This window comes from Megalopta genalis, chromosome 9 (assembly GCF_051020955.1).
Source record: "Megalopta genalis isolate 19385.01 chromosome 9, iyMegGena1_principal, whole genome shotgun sequence".
Classification (NCBI taxonomy): Eukaryota; Metazoa; Arthropoda; class Insecta; order Hymenoptera; family Halictidae; genus Megalopta; species Megalopta genalis.
In genome coordinates, this window is record NC_135021.1 from 16,735,579 (window position 1) to 16,753,957 (window position 18,379).

The following is an 18,379-nucleotide window of genomic DNA, read 5'->3' on the forward strand; positions in this document are numbered from 1 at the left end:
CGTTCCACCGGCTCACGTTCATTTTCCCTCGAACTCGGGCTAATCCGGCGTCTGTCGCAGCTTTCTGCGCGTCCGTTTCGTATCCGACATTGCGTCCGCGTGAATTCGTTTAGTCATTTTCGTCGAACGATCGATGAACAGGTCGAGCGTCGATCGGAGAGGAAATTGTCGCGACGAAATCGAGAATACGAAGCGTAACTCGGCCCCTGATTCTTTTCTTTCGTCTCCCTCTTTTCGAGGGTCGTTCCATGATAATCGAGCCACGAGCCCTGCTTCCCTAAGGAGGCTTCACGCAATGTTTCGTGTAATGTACCACTGATTCGAATATTCAATTTTCTGGGGGAAACCGATTTTACGGACGCTGCGAACCTATCGCCGGAATGATTCGATTCGGATGTGACCGTGAGCGCCGGCAACCTAAATCGATGCGCGTCAAATGCGAGATCGTCGGCATTTGGTTCCCGTTGGAGCTTTACGGAATCTTCACGGCGTGGTTAATTCCGTTTGCAGTAATATTAAGTTCAATTCGGTGTAGCACAAGCTTTTCGAACATCTTGTCTTAGTTTTGTAAACTAATCTGTAAGTATACGCGAGCGTTACATGTATGGATCTTCTTACAATCTTATTTGGAACGAGAAAAATGTGATCAGTAGATTGCGGATTTTACGCATTTACGACGACAATGAATACGTGCAATTTGAAACAATGGAATGATTGAAAGTACTCAAGAATAGATGACATCGCTTTCAGATCATTGAGATTGTTAAAAGAAACGCGAGCTTTCCGTGCGAGTTTAGTTTGTTGCGATCAAACGAAGAGAACATTTTCTTTTAATTATTTTCTCATATCTTAAAAATTACATACTATTGAAAAAATTGATGCGTTGAAGTCAGAATTGTGCAGAATCGCAAATGAGTTGCTCGAGGTGTTATAATTATTAAGTAATTCAATAGCATTGTAATTCAATAAAAATATAATTCAATCACATTGTAATTCGTAATTGAAATCTCCAATTAATCCGTAATTCAAATCTTAAATTACAATGTGTGTAATTCGTAATTGAAATTGCAGTACAAAATACTAAGTCATTAAATTACATGAACTACGAATTACGGTGTGATTGAATGAAAATTACGAATGACAATTTTCGAATCGTAGAGAGGTTCTTTGAAAATAAATGGAATCGGATTATTAGACAGCCAGACAGACTATGGTGCTTCTTTGGTTTCCTCGGGGCACACCGGTGGGTGACGGCGCCCATGCTGAGAAACTGGGAAATAAAATGTGCTGCTCGTCAGAAATGTATTCGTTTCAACGACCCTACGATGTGGCACTCGATCTGAAAGCAAGTTAGAAAGAGTAGCAACCCGCGATCATATTGCCAGTTCGAATGATGCGGTTAAAATGGAAATGCGATCTGTTTCTCAATCCCGGGGACGTGTGTTCTGCACCGTTGTGAAGCATTCAGCATAAAATGCATCTATCACAAAGAGGGAAATTAAATAAACGTTCACGAAAGACAAATCGTTCTCATTCCACGTGGAAAAGGTGGTCTTCAATGTTTCAATTTTTCAGGATTTCTTCAGAATTTGATCTTTCACCATAACCGTGAAAGTTATTCAAATGATTTTTCTACAGAATTACACTTCGTTTTCAAATCGTTGTAAACGTTTAATCGCACTTAAATGATATTTAAAGAGCGATGTTTTTAAAGCCATTATTAACAAGTTTTATCGAAGATAACATCTCCGTTACGTGAACAGCATAAGTTTGTCAAGGTTATCGGTAAATATTAAACACAATCGAAGACATAATTTTAATAGTAGACAGCTTAATCTAAATTAATTCCCATATATGTGAAGACACAACGATGCGTATTATGACAATGAAACAGCTTATTTTCTCCAGAGTTGCACAACATTTTATTCGGATGACAGAGATAAGAGACAAAGTCTGACGAATAAGGTTTTATTCGACACTGTCGAATAAATTATCCATTCTAATAAAAATTCATCTAGACAGAAATTTATTCGACTAAGATTTCTATTCGAATAAGGATAAAAAAATAATCGATTCGAATAAAGATGATAGAATATAAAAAGTGTTTCTTTTTAATTTATCGATTCCTCTTTTTCATATTCCTCTTTTCAAATGTTGCATCGAAAAGTTCGTTACTTTTTGGTAGATAAATCATCGATGCATAACTAAATAATCTCTCTACGAGCGCGAAGAAAGGTGTCGGCAATTTTATAATTCTACAAGTAGTTGAAATTGAAGTGATCCTGAATGTATTCGTATAGATATATTCGAATATAAAGAATTATTCGAATAAAACGTTCGTCTAAAAGAATTCGAATAATTGTCTCAGATAAATATTTATTCGAAACGAGGCGAAAGAAGTCGAAACCCGAGAGCAACAATACAGTGCTATTTTCGGATTCACGTTTTGACGAAACGTTCTGAAGTGATCATCGCACGGTGCATACCGTAGATCACGATTCCTTTTGTACAGCGCAATGCAAGCCGGAACTTTTATTTCTGGCCTGGAATATCGCAACGGAGCACCGTAAAGCTGCTCCGCTGTTCCATCGACAAATGGTGACGGTCCCGATTCTGTAACATACTCGAGTAATTCCGTGCACGTGGTTTCCTGCGTACAGATGAATAGAAGTCTGATTCTGTTCTCCTCGGATAGGGAACGCACGAGCCGAATGGGATAGTTAATAATTCCGAAGCTGTTTAAACGTAACCTCGCGTAACTGGGGACGGCGCAGCGCGCCGGAACTCGGCGTGGATGCTTTTCGGTCTCCTCGTGGACCTGTTGCACTGGCAGCTACATTGTTCAGTTCGCGAGAATCTGTTGCGCGTGGCTGGAAAGTTGATTAATGAGTGAATAGCGTTGGAAGTTCGCTGCGTCGCAACACAAGGCGGGTCGGCTGTGTTCGCCGAACATTCCTCCACGGTCATTTGTGCTGGGAAACTATTATCGCGCGTTCCTAGTGCACAAAATCATAAGACGCTCGGAAAATTATTCATGCCGGTGTTTACGAAGTATTTCGTACCGGAGTTATTATAAAGCGCGTTTCTAAAGCGATTCACTGGCGAACATTTTCTGTAAATCGGATAAACAACGCGTGGAATTTTATTTATTTCGTATGAACGAATGGATCTGCTCTTAACTGCCCGTTTAAATATTCGGCTCAACGAGAATTGAAAGGAGATATAAACAGCTGCGTAATTCAATAATAAATGGGATATCGGTAATTAAATATTATTAATATTCTTGTACAACAATGCGAATAAAGAAAGAAATGGAAGATCATATATATATATATGTATATATTTACAAAATTTATTCTAATTCTGTGTTTGCACAATTTAAATTAATTAGAAATGTTTCAGTGATTGTATGAATATTGCGTCATTAGAACATGTTACGATTGAAAACTGGAGAAAATGTGTTGAAAACTTTGACAGTTGGCCCACTAGATATTGAAAGAAAGCCACAAAATTTCGGACTCAGTTTATTCTTACTGTTTCCGCGTGTCGAGTACCGCAACTTTCCTCAACTCTACAGCATTCGATGACTTTTCATTCCAGGAACAGCAACGTGTCAGGGGAAAGATCTCCTTTCGACGGATCGTGTTGCAGTGGACAAGGGATTGCAGCAGACAGCACGGAAAGCGACGAGATCGACGATATCCCCAAATACCGAGTCGTGTTGCTCGGTGAATCCGGAGTCGGGAAAACTGCCCTGGTCTCGCAGTTCATGACCAGCGAGTACATGAACACCTACGACGCCAGTCTAGGTAAATATTTCAACGTAATTCCTTATTGACGGTCGCCATTTTGTCGGCCGCCAGCAGTTTCTCAGCTTCGTTTCCCGTCGAAGTGTGCCTTTATCGAAAGATTCATTTCAAATTCGAATCCCCCTGCACCGATACCGCTCGCCGCAAGTTTCTACGGACTACAAACTCAATTTCAAGTTCCTTATCCACCCAGGAACTTGTGTCACTTCCATGATAATATCGTGACCGAGAGTTCGGTACGCTCGCGATAGATGCAACGGAGATCAAAGATATCGTGTATTCTTGATTAGAGTTAGTGGCAGTCGCAGCGGTTACTGTTCTCGTTACTAGTTATGCTTGCACTTGGAATCTACAGGGTGTCCCAAAAATGTCTCACAATCCGGAAACGGCGGGTTTCTCGGATCATTTGAAGCAGCTTCTTCCTTTACAAAAATTTTCTCCGAGGCATCATTAACGAGTTATTAACGAAAAACAGTGACCAATAAGAATCGATTACGGCTGACGCGAGGCGGCCCAGCCAATCAGCGCACGAAGCCCAGTTCCGCTCATTGGCTTGGTCGCCTCGCGCCAGCTGAGCTCGCCTGTCATTGGTCACTGTTTTCCGTTAATAACTCGTTAACGGTGCCTCGGAGAAAATTTTTGTAAAGGGAGAAGTTGCTTCAAATGACCTGAGGAACCCGCCACTTTCGGATTGCGAGACATTTTTGGGACAACCTGTATACTGCATTTTATGGGTTACCTTGAAATCACCAACAATTATTTCGCCGACATTATTTACACACCGACACTGTTTACACACCGACGCATACATTAACGATAGGGTTAGTTCGAAATCATCGACGATCACTTCACCGATTATGTGGTGTTCATCTGTCGATGAACTTGTGTCGACGACGAAAACATAGTCGGCGAAGTGATCGTCGATGATTTCGAATGTAACCTCTAACGATAAGCGTGTAGGATACTACGATCAAACGTATGTTGCCAAGAGTTCTAAGTGACAATAATAGCATTTGTCGGTGAAACGAGAGTCGATGTAAACATTTGTTAGCGATTTCAGTGTCTCCTCTCGGTATATAAACAATGTCGGCGAAATCGTGTCAATGAAAACATTTTCGGTGAAATGAGTGTTGGTGATTCAAGGTAACCCGAATAGTATAATATATGGACGATGTAAGTGGCGCAAGATCATTCTCATTTATTTTGAGATATCGGATAGTGTTCAATATTTTTCATTATTTTTGTAAAATCTGTAACTTAGCAGACCTAGTCTCACATAAATATTATATAAATATCATATAAATATTATTATCCACTGGTGCTTATGATAACGAAGTACATAGTATATATACTTAACAGAACTGCCTCTTTAAATCAATCATTTAATTCGCAAAGGATAGAATGGTTCTATTAACAGTTTCATTTAATCGCGAAATCATGGATTCACCAACGACGAGTCTCAACAGCAGAAACGGTTGAATATTGATTATTTATTTGAATGTATCTATCTACAGCATTGCAAAAGTCCTCGCAAAAACCCTCATGGCCTCTCGACGGTTGCTCGATCCGAAATTTCAACCCAAACGTTTCTCCAAAGCAATTTCGCATCAAGTACTGGAAGACTTTTCGAGTCAAGGTTACCGTTAATTAAAGAAAATGTTTAATCTGCCCAAGAAAAATGATGGCGAAGCGGTTAAATGGTAAAAATGATATTTTGATTATTTTATTGATAATTTTTACTCGCTTGTAATTACTTTTTTGTACGTGAGAATACCGTAAATAAGTTAGCAGGCACATTTTAGACACGTTAAATGAGAAAAATAATTTTGGCCAGCGAAATCGGGCAAAATACTCCACCGCGGGGCGGTTAGGCGAGCGATATTAATTATAAATGTAAGCGTGAGATCACAGTAAAGTCGAATTAACGAGCGTACCACTGCGGTGGCCCGCTTTCAGAGCTATCTGTAACGACCCAACCATTTTTAATGAATTTCTTTCGCCGCCGTGTCCCCGCGCAAGCTTTCACCGCCCGAGACAGTTCGCGATTATAAGCTCGTGCAATTTTATTTTCGCGTTTAATTAGCGCCTTTGCAGGCCCGATCGTCAGTCACGAAATTATCACGATCGTTTTTCCAGGAAAATCTCGCGAACTTCGTCCCCGCATTTTTATCGGTTATCTCTCGTTAATCCTGCGACAAAAGCGCGCGCGAAAACTGCTGACATTCGATAATTATAAAATGTTTATTCTATCTTCTATAGGCGCCTGCATCAAATCCGCACTCTATAAATCACTAATAAACATTTATCGATAGGACCAAACGGAGATGCGATTGTTTTGTTGGAGGATCATGCGGAAAGATTCTTCATTCTGCACGTGTTGCATATTGCATTATTGCATTGTACGCGCTTTTATCTGGTCGCTTGTTTGCGTCGCAGGTTCCACTGAAATATGTACGGGACCCCGCGGCTTTTTCAAAACATGGATTAGCGATGTTCGGTTAATAATGTAGCTCGTTAAGCTCCGCGACCAACTGCCGTCGCAGAACCATGCAACTGCTGCATTATCGATACTGTTATGGGCGAACGTTAGCTTGAGAAAGCAGTTAAAATGATTTCTTGTCACGCATTGCTTCCGCCATTCACATTAAAAATCGGTTTGCGCCCCGTAAAATTTACGATAATGAAATCGTGGTCGCTTGCTGGCCCAGGAAATTATTCGATTCAATGAAGATTACGGATTTCTTGCGTTCATCATAAAAATGAGTTTGCGAAACATAGGATAGCGAGAGAAGCTGTTAAACAAAATTACAACTTCCTTCCGTTACATTCGTTATCCAGACATTATAATAGGTCGGTCAATAAGTGTTCGTGCGATTTTAATTTCCATTTCTCCCGCATAATATTATAATTGCCTAACAGTTATGTCGATATTCGACAGGTTTTACTTTACTCTGTCGAGCGATTGTTTAGTTATTCGTTCCTTATGAGTAATAAAAACATACGAGTTGATTCAATTACTAATTGTTTTAAAAACTAGTGCAATTGAAATACAATTAAATACAATCTAATTGATTGACAATGTAATTGAACTACAATCTAATTGAATTACAATGTGATTGAGCTACAATCTAATTGAATGACAATGTAATTGAACTAAAATCTAATTGAATTGCAATGTAATTGAGCTACAATCCAATTGAATGACAATGTAATTGAACTAAGATCTAATTGAATTGCAATGTAATTGAACTACAATCCAATTGAATGACAATGTAATTGAACTACAATCCAATTGAATGACAATGTAATTGAACTAAAATCTAATTGAATTGCAATGTAATTGAGCTACAATCCAATTGAATGACAATGTAATTGAACTAAGATCTAATTGAATTGCAATGTAATTGAACTACAATCCAATTGAATGACAATGTAATTGAACTAAAATCCAATTGAATGACAATGTAATTGAACTAAAATCTAATTGAATTGCAATGTAATTGAGCTACAATCCAATTGAATGACAATGTGATTGAACTAAAATCTAATTGAATTACAATGTAATTGAACTACAATCCAATTGAATGACAATGTAATTGAACTAAAATCTAATTGAATTGCAATGTAATTGAGCTACAATCCAATTGAATGACAATGTGATTGAACTAAAATCTAATTGAATTGCAATGTAATTGAATTACTTCGTAATTATAACTCCTTGGGTAATCCAATTATAATTCTGCACAACTCTGCCAATACCAGTCGCGAGGGACTTCATACTGCGAGAATCTCTCTGCACCGTCGCGATTGAAATTCGCTATACTTTATTTATCCCCCGTCAGGATTCCGAAAACGTCGGCTCCGCGAGGGTGGAACAACAAAGACCCTTTGTTTCTCCACGTAATCGTATCCTCTTTTCGTCCGCCCCTTTCTAATTCAATAAACATCTTCCCTTTCGCCTCGGGATCCCGTATATCCAGGGGAACGGTAATGTTGACTTCTTCCTACCCGGCTCGAGTAGAACGGTATAATGTTGACTTCTTTTTACCGGACTGAAAACGTAATGACACCGGCCATCGGGTGTTCAGCGCTGCGTATCCCTCGGCGAAAGCCATATTTACAATTTCCTTAGCAGACCACCCTTTGTTTTCCCTAGAATCGACGACGTTCGGGCTCCCAACGGTAATGGGACTTTCGTGTAGCTCTGTCAATGCGGATCGTTAACGCGGAGACTTCTTGCTGCAAGTGTATCTGCTTGTTAACACGGTCCTGTTTATTAAACGATCGCTATTGTTCCGTGAAACGTTGCAAAGATAATTGCTAAACCGCGGATACTTGTCGCGACTTGCGCCAAAGCGTAAACATAAAAATAATAAGGTAAAAATAGCTGCAGTAAATTCTTCCCAATTGTCCGACAGCTTGTAAACGAAAAAATGGACAATTTGGAAAAAGGAGATACGATTATTCGAGGCTTGTGCCACGTTTTTATTGTTGTTGGCAATCGGCAACTACAAAATGATTATAATATAATATAATATAATATAATATAATATAATATAATATAATATAATATAATATAATATAATATAATATAATATAATATAATATAATATAATATAATATAATATAATATAATATAATATAATATAATATAATATAATATAATATAATATAATATAATATAATATAATATAATATAATATAATATAATATAATATAATATAATATAATATAATATAATATAATATAATATAATATAATATAATATAATATAATATAATATAATATAATATAATATAATATAATATAATATAATATAATATAATATAATATAATATAATATAATATAATATAATATAATATAATATAATATAATATAATATAATATAATATAATATAATATAATATAATATAATATAATATAATATAATATAATATAATATAATATAATATAATATAATATAATATAATATAATATAATATAATATAATATAATATAATATAATATAATATAATATAATATAATATAATATAATATAATATAATATAATATAATATAATATAATATAATACAATGCACACTATTTTATAATATAAAATTTGCAGCTATTTGCTCGGTATCATCCTTGACTCAGAAATTCATGGCAATTCGCAAGAATTTTTGAACCGAGGATGATACCGATTGCCCGAGTCTCACCACGAGGAGGTTGCTGCTTTAGAGACCCGAAAGGGAGTCAGAACGAAGCCGGAATTCGCTATGGCTCCCTTTCTAACAACGACGACTTATAAACTAGTACACACGCTCGCCAGCTAGCTAGCACACACCCACACTCACACGTTCGTATATGTCAAGTACTATTGCGGACCAAGTGGATCAAAGAAGAAGTCTCTGATCCACGGGGACCAAAATGAATCAGTGCAGAAGGCAGTGATTCTTTCAAAGTGAGAAACAACTGCGAGTCAGTGCAGAAGGCACTGACTCGAGGGTGACGCGACGCGTACAATGCTCGCACAAATCAGGAGCCTCACAGATCTCGATGCTCGCCGTTTTCACATGAGGAATAATGATCCAAAGTTGGATCATCCCACAATGAGTTGGATCGCCCTGCGCCCCGCCCCCAAAAGAGAGCTAAGGACGTCTTACATTGCGAATACGCGAAGCGAGAGCCTCCCCAGCAGGAGGGTCCGCGTTCGAATCACCATGCCGCATGGTCACTCGTCGAACAACGAGACGTGTCCGGACTTACCCAAGAGTTTGCGCAAGCAAGGCCACCACAGCTTTCTGCTGTGGCGGAGTCAAAAACGAGACGCGAAAAAGTAATGCTAAGGCAATACTACTGGACATATGCGAAATTAGCGACTCGGGTACCTCGGGGATGCTACCCCCCGTGCCCCCCACGGGCGCTCCCGTGGGTCGGGGGCCCCTGAGGGAACTTAACTCCTTGCCATACCATTCTCTTTAAATTTATGATGACTAGAAATTTCTCGATTGTAATTATTTCTCAGAAGGAGAAAAAAATTTGAGTTTACTGTGAGACTACACTTCTTGAGCAATTAAATATTGTGGTGAAAAGAAGAGAAATTTAGATAAAGTTCTAAGAGCAAAATAATATTCATTCTAAAGAGAAATCTTTATTAAAAGCTGGACCCGTTACAGTACGGCAAGAGGTTAAGAATCTTAGACTAACTCACATACACTTATTAACTAACTCGCACGCACTTAATAACTAAGTCGCACGCACTTATTAGTTAAGACGTATCCCACGACGGATGATAATCCCACGGCGGATGAAAATCCCACGGCGGATGAAAATCCCACGGCGGATGATAATCCCACGGCGGATGATAATATCTGTAATAAACCTGAAAAGATTGAATTAAAGTTAGTCTGAATTCAAGTCAAAATAGAAAACCTAAGACCAGCACACGAGTGCCACACTGACCAGCACACGAGTGCCAAGCTAACCAGCACGCGAGTGCCAAACTAACCAGCACACGGGTGCATTTTTTGAGAAAATGGACGCAACGAAATCTAAGAAACTTAAATTAAGAACCCTAACAACCTACAAGCGCCTCGGGTACCTCGGGGACGCTACGCCCCGTACTCACTTGCGGGCCCCACCCGCAAGCGAGCCCCTGAGGGACCTCCAATCGGAGGAATACCAATTTCAACAATTTTCGAACGAAACATTATTCAGAGCCCCGACTTATAGTATAATTTCACATACTTTTACAATAAATACTTTGTTACAATACAAAGTTTGCAGCTATTTGCTCGGTATCATCCTCGATCCAGAAATTCATTGCAATTCGCAAGAATTTTTGAACCGAGGATGATACCGATTGCCCGAGTCTCACCACGAGGAGGTTGCTGCTTTAGAGACCCGAAAGGGAGTCAGAACGAAGCCGGAATTCGCTATGGCTCCCTTTCTAACAACGACGACTTATAAACTAATACGCTCGCTAGCTAGCTATCACACATTCCCACACACTCACTCGTTCGCATATGTCAAGTACTATTGCGGACCAAGTGGATCAAAGAAGAAGTTTCTGAGCCACGGGGACCAAAATGAATCAGTGCAGAAGGCAGTGATTCTTTCAAAGTGAGAAACAACTGCGAGTCAGTGCAGAAGGCACTGAGTCGTGGGTGACGCGACGCGTACAATGCTTGCACAAGACCGGAGCCTTACAAATCTCGAAGTCCGGCGCGATCACATGAGGAGTGACGATCCAAAGTTGGATCCTCCCACACAGTGGGATGCCATTTCTCGCCCTGCGACCTAAAACTAACTTAGGCCGCCTTACCCGTCTGAATCGGCACTAGGAGAGAGCCTACACAGGCAAACCTGTGTGACCATTTCTCTCCCAACACCCCGCCCCTCATAGGAGCTAAGGGCGGATTACTGGCCGAACAGCGACCAGGGAAGAGCATTCACGCCGCATGATCACTCGTCGAACATCGAGAAGTGTTCGTACCTACCCAAGAGATTGCGCAAGCAAGGCCGCCACAGCTTTCTGCTGTGGCGGAGTCAAAGACGAGACGCGAAAAAATAAAGCTAAGGCAATAATACTCGACATATGCGAAATTAGCGAATCGGGTACCTCGGGGACGCTACCCGCCGTGCCCCCCACGGGCGCTGCCGTGGGTCGGGGGCCCCTGAGGGAACTTAACCCCTTGCCGCACCATTTTCTTTAAATTTATAATGACTAGAAATATACCGATTATAATTATTTCTCAGAAGGAGAAGAAAATTTCTAATTATTGTGAGACTACATTTCATTGAACAAGTAAATATTGTAGTGAAAAGAAGAGAAGTTTAGACGAAATTGGAAGAATAAAATAATGTTCATTCTTAAGAAAAATCTTTAGTAAAACCTAGACCCGTTAAAGTACGGCAAGAAGTTAAGAACCTTAAACTAAGCCACACACACACACACATATCAACTAACTTGCACGCACTTAATAACTAAGACGAATCCCACGGCGGATGAAAATCCCACGGCGGATGATAATATCTGTAATGAATCTGAAAAGATTGAATTCTAGTTAGTACGAATACAAAATAGGTGACAAGTCAAATTAGGAAACCTAAGACCAGCACACGGGTGTCAAGCTAACCAGCACACGAGTGCCACACTGACCAGCACACGAGTGCCACACTAACCAGCACACGAGTGCCACACTGACCAGCACACGAGTGCAAAGCTAACCAGCACACGAGTGCCACACTGACCAGCACACGAGTGCCACACTGACCAGCACACGAGTGCCACACTAACCAGCACACGAGTGCCACACTGACCAGCACACGAGTGCCAAACTAACCCGCACACGAGTTCAATTTTTGAGAGAATGGATGAAACAAAATTTAACAAACTTAAATTAAGAACCCTAACAACCTACAAGCGCCTCGGGTACCTCGGGGACGCTACCCCCCGTACTCGCCCACGGGCCCCACCCGCAAGCGAGCCCCTGAGGGACCTCCGATCGGAGGAACACCAATTTCAACAATTTACGAACGAAACATTATTTCGAGCCCTAACTTGAAGTATAAATCCACATACTTTTACAATGCACACTATTTTATAATATAAAATTTGCAGCTATTTGCTCGGTATCATCCTTGACTCAGAAATTCATGGCAATTCGCAAGAATTTTTGAACCGAGGATGATACCGATTGCCCGAGTCTCACCACGAGGAGGTTGCTGCTTTAGAGACCCGAAAGGGAGTCAGAACGAAGCCGGAATTCGCTATGGCTCCCTTTCTAACAACGACGACTTATAAACTAATACGCTCGCTAGCTAGCTATCACACATTCCCACACACTCACTCGTTCGCATATGTCAAGTACTATCGCGGACCAAGTGGATCAAAGAAGAAGTCTCTGATCCACGGGGATCAAAATGAATCAGTGCAGAAGGCAGTGATTCTTTCAAAGTGAGAAACAACTGCGAGTCAGTGCAGAAGGCACTGTGTCGAGGGTGACGCGACGCGTACAATGCTCGCACAAGTTCGGTGCCTCGCAAATCGCGATGACCGGCGTGATCACATGAGGAGTGATGATTCAAAGTTGTATCCTCCCACATTGGGAGTGAGTGGCCATTTCTCGCCCTGCGACCTAAAACTAACTTAGGCCGCCTTACCCGTCTGAATCGGCACTAGGTGGGAGACTACACAGGTAAACCTGTGTGACCTTTTCTCACCCAACGCCCCGCCCCCAAAAGAGAGCTAAGGACGGATTACTGGCCGAACAGCGACCAGGAGAGAGCCCTCCCAGAAGGAGGATCCGCGTTCGAATCACTACGCCGCATGGTCACTCGTCGAACATCGAGATGTGTCCGGACTTACCCAAGAGTTTGTGCAAGCAAGGCCACCACAGCTTTCTGCTGTGGCGGAGTCAAAAACGAAACGCGAAAAAGTAAAAGTAAGGCAATAATACTGGACATATGCGAAGTTAGCGACTCGGGTATCTCGGGGACGCTACCCCCCGTGCCCCCCACGGGCGCTCCCGTCGGTCGGAGGCCCCTGAGCAATCTTAACCCCTTGCCGTACCATTCTCTTTAAATTTTTGATGACTAGAAATTTCCCGGCTGTAATTATTTCTCAGAAGGAGAAGAAAATTATATTTTATTGTGAGATTACACTTCCTTGAACGAGCAAAAAAGAATAAAAAGAGAGAATTAAATAATGTTCATTCTTAAGAAAAATCTTTGTTCAAAGCTAGACCCGTTAAAGTACGGCAAGAAGTTAAGAATCTTAAACTAAGCCACACACACACATATCAACTAACTCGCACGCACTTAATAACTAAGACGAATCCCTCGGCGGATGATAATCCCACGGCGGATGAAAATCCCACGGCGGGTGATAATATCTGTAATGAACCTGAAAAGATTGAATTCTAGTTAGTATGAATACACAAAATAGGTGACAAGTCAAATTAGGAAACCTAAGACCAGCACACGAGTGCCAAGCTAACCCGCACAAGAGTGCCACACTGACCAGCACACGAGTGCCACACTAACCAGCACACGAGTGCCACACTAACCAGCACACGAGTGCAAAGCTAACCAGCACACGAGTGCAAAGCTAACCAGCACACGAGTGCCACACTACCAGCACACGAGTGCCACACAAACTAGCACACGAGTGCATGTTTTGAGAAAATGAAGGAAACGAAATCTAACAAACTTAAATTAAAAACCCTAACAACCTACAAGCGCCTCGGGTTCCCCGGGGACGCTACCCCCCGTACTCGCTTGCAGGCCCCTCCCGCAAGCGAGCCCCTGAGGGACTAAGACTTATCCCTCGGCGGATGAAAATCCCACGACGGATGATAATATCTGTAATAAACCTGAAATGATTGAATTCAAGTTAGTCTGAATACAAGTCGAAATAGGAAACCTAAGACCAGCACACGAGTGTCACGCAAACCAGCACACGAGTGCCAAGCTAATCCGCACACGAGTGCATGTTTTGAGAGAATGAAGGAAACGAAATTCAGCAAACTTAAGTTAAGAATCCTAACAACCTACAAGCGCCTCGGGTACCTCGGGGACGCTACCCCCCGTACTCGCCCACGGGCCCCACCCGCAAGCGAGCCCCTGAGGGACCTCCGATCGGAGGAACACCAATTTCAACAATTTACGAACGAAACATTATTTCGAGCCCTAACTTGAAGTATAAATCCACATACTTTTACAATGCACACTATTTTACAATATAAAATTTGCAGCTATTTGCTCGGTATCATCCTCGACTCAGAAATTCATTGCAATTCGTAAGAATTTTTGAACCGAGGATGATACCGATTGCCCGAGTCTCACCGCGAGGAGGTTGCTGCTTTAGAGACCCGAAAGGGAGTCAGAACGAAGCTGGAATTCGCTATGGCTCCCTTTCTAACAACGACGACTTATAAACTAACACACACGCTCGCCAGCTAGCTAGCGCACACCTACACACTCACTCGTTCGCATATGTTAAGTACTATTGCGGACCAAGTGGATCAAAGAAGAAGTCTCTGATCCACGGGGACCGAAATGAATCAGAGCAGAAGGTTCTGATTCTTCGAAACTAAGAAACAAAGGCGTGTCAGTACAGAAGGCACTGACTCGAGGGTGACGCGACGCGTACAATGCTCGCACAAATCAGGAGCCTCGCAGATCTCGATGCTCGCCGTTTTCACATGAGGAATAATGATCCAAAGTTGGATCATCCTACAATGAGTCGGATCGCCCTGCGCCCCGCCCCCAAAAGAGAGCTAAGGACGTCTTACATTGCGAATACGCGAAGCGAGAGCCTCCCCAGCAGGAGGGTCCGCGTTCGAATCACCATGCCGCATGGTCACTCGTCGAACAACGAGACGTGTCCGGACTTACCCAAGAGTTTGCGCAAGCAAGGCCACCACAGCTTTCTGCTGTGGCGGAGTCAAAAACGAGACGCGAAAAAGTAATGCTAAGGCAATACTACTGGACATATGCGAAATTAGCGACTCGGGTACCTCGGGGATGCTACCCCCCGTGCCCCCCACGGGCGCTCCCGTGGGTCGGGGGCCCCTGAGGGAACTTAACTCCTTGCCATACCATTCTCTTTAAATTTATGATGACTAGAAATTTCTCGATTGTAATTATTTCTCAGAAGGAGAAAAAAATTTGAGTTTACTGTGAGACTACACTTCTTGAGCAATTAAATATTGTGGTGAAAAGAAGAGAAATTTAGATAAAGTTCTAAGAGCAAAATAATATTCATTCTAAAGAGAAATCTTTATTAAAAGCTGGACCCGTTACAGTACGGCAAGAGGTTAAGAATCTTAGACTAACTCACATACACTTATTAACTAACTCGCACGCACTTAATAACTAAGTCGCACGCACTTATTAGTTAAGACGTATCCCACGACGGATGATAATCCCACGGCGGATGAAAATCCCACGGCGGATGAAAATCCCACGGCGGATGATAATCCCACGGCGGATGATAATATCTGTAATAAACCTGAAAAGATTGAATTAAAGTTAGTCTGAATTCAAGTCAAAATAGAAAACCTAAGACCAGCACACGAGTGCCACACTGACCAGCACACGAGTGCCAAGCTAACCAGCACGCGAGTGCCAAACTAACCAGCACACGGGTGCATTTTTTGAGAAAATGGACGCAACGAAATCTAAGAAACTTAAATTAAGAACCCTAACAACCTACAAGCGCCTCGGGTACCTCGGGGACGCTACGCCCCGTACTCACTTGCGGGCCCCACCCGCAAGCGAGCCCCTGAGGGACCTCCAATCGGAGGAATACCAATTTCAACAATTTTCGAACGAAACATTATTCAGAGCCCCGACTTATAGTATAATTTCACATACTTTTACAATAAATACTTTGTTACAATACAAAGTTTGCAGCTATTTGCTCGGTATCATCCTCGATCCAGAAATTCATTGCAATTCGCAAGAATTTTTGAACCGAGGATGATACCGATTGCCCGAGTCTCACCACGAGGAGGTTGCTGCTTTAGAGACCCGAAAGGGAGTCAGAACGAAGCCGGAATTCGCTATGGCTCCCTTTCTAACAACGACGACTTATAAACTAATACGCTCGCTAGCTAGCTATCACACATTCCCACACACTCACTCGTTCGCATATGTCAAGTACTATTGCGGACCAAGTGGATCAAAGAAGAAGTTTCTGAGCCACGGGGACCAAAATGAATCAGTGCAGAAGGCAGTGATTCTTTCAAAGTGAGAAACAACTGCGAGTCAGTGCAGAAGGCACTGAGTCGTGGGTGACGCGACGCGTACAATGCTTGCACAAGACCGGAGCCTTACAAATCTCGAAGTCCGGCGCGATCACATGAGGAGTGACGATCCAAAGTTGGATCCTCCCACACAGTGGGATGCCATTTCTCGCCCTGCGACCTAAAACTAACTTAGGCCGCCTTACCCGTCTGAATCGGCACTAGGAGAGAGCCTACACAGGCAAACCTGTGTGACCATTTCTCTCCCAACACCCCGCCCCTCATAGGAGCTAAGGGCGGATTACTGGCCGAACAGCGACCAGGGAAGAGCATTCACGCCGCATGATCACTCGTCGAACATCGAGAAGTGTTCGTACCTACCCAAGACATTGCGCAAGCAAGGCCGCCACAGCTTTCTGCTGTGGCGGAGTCAAAGACGAGACGCGAAAAAATAAAGCTAAGGCAATAATACTCGACATATGCGAAATTAGCGAATCGGGTACCTCGGGGACGCTACCCCCCGTGCCCCCCACGGGCGCTCCCGTGGGTCGGGGGCCCCTGAGGGAACTTAACCCCTTGCCGCACCATTTTCTTTAAATTTATAATGACTAGAAATATACCGATTATAATTATTTCTCAGAAGGAGAAGAAAATTTCTAATTATTGTGAGACTACATTTCATTGAACAAGTAAATATTGTAGTGAAAAGAAGAGAAGTTTAGACGAAATTGGAAGAATAAAATAATGTTCATTCTTAAGAAAAATCTTTAGTAAAAGCTAGACCCGTTAAAGTACGGCAAGAGGTTAAGAATCTTAAACTAAGTCATACACACTTATTAACTAACTCGCACGCACTTATTAACTAAGACGCATCCCTCGGCGGATGATAATCCCACGGTGGATGATAATCCCACGGTGGATGATAATCTCTCTGTAATGAACCTGAAACCATTGAGTTCAAGTTAGTCTGAATATATAGCGAAATAGGAAACCTAAGACCAGCACAGGAGTGCCATGTTAACCCACAGACGAATGCAATTTGTGTGAAAATCATTGGAAACGAAATCTAACAAACTTACATTAAAAACACTGCTTGACTAAGACGCAGGCAGTTATGAACTAAGACGCGCGCAATTATTAATTAAGTCTCATCTTTCGGCCGATGATCCTCCCTCGCGGATGATAAATCGTCGGCGGATGATAATCTCGGCAGAAGGAGTTCGAAGACTTGGACATAAGTAACGTGTATCGCGATTTTATGCCAACTGCTACGACTTGTAAATTCTCGGATCGAAAAAATGAATACCTACTGCACGCAGTGGTTTCGCGGGCATTTGCACCACGTGCTCGGTCCTGGTCTAAAAAAGTCCGAAGGTACGAATAAAATATTCTCGCTCCCTGTGATAACGATCGTCCAGTGCTTCGCAAGGATATTGTCTGCGAATATAAGAATTACAATTTAATTTTGGATGTCAGAGAGGAAATCAAAATGAAAGTGGCAAAGAAACGCGGACTCCTTTCTCGCGACGCTAATCCACGAGAATTAGAAGTGGATATTAATTCGTGCTAATTCGTCTAAATATTAAATCCGATGTTAATTTGTCAGATCCGGAAGCGAAAACACCCGCGAGCTTTGATTTGTTTTCACGCAACTCTAAAGGAAATCGTCGACGATTGCGAGACAATGCTGCGATCCTTGGAACGGCAACTCGCAGTGCGGCATTTATTTCGCGACTCTAACACAACGCGTTGGCAGTTTTCGCAATTCTGATACAACGCATTGGCAATTTTTCGCGATGCTAATACAACGCGTTGTTAATTTCGTCTCGCGACTCTA

At 42.0% G+C, this 18,379-nt stretch overlaps 1 protein-coding gene across 2 annotated transcripts in view; it reads left to right on the forward strand.

Annotated features, from left to right (window-relative positions):
* The window catches only part of LOC117217346 (uncharacterized), an 85,793-nt gene that overhangs the window by 44,940 nt on the left and 22,474 nt on the right, over nt 1–18,379 (forward strand). For both annotated transcript variants that reach the window (XR_013034155.1, XM_076524693.1), the window contains exon 5: nt 3,601–3,809. Coding sequence is in view for 1 of the 2 variants with exons in the window: in XM_076524693.1 (XP_076380808.1) it covers nt 3,601–3,809 (209 nt within the window). In the remaining variant the exon portion in view is untranslated. The remainder of the gene's footprint in view (nt 1–3,600; nt 3,810–18,379) is intronic.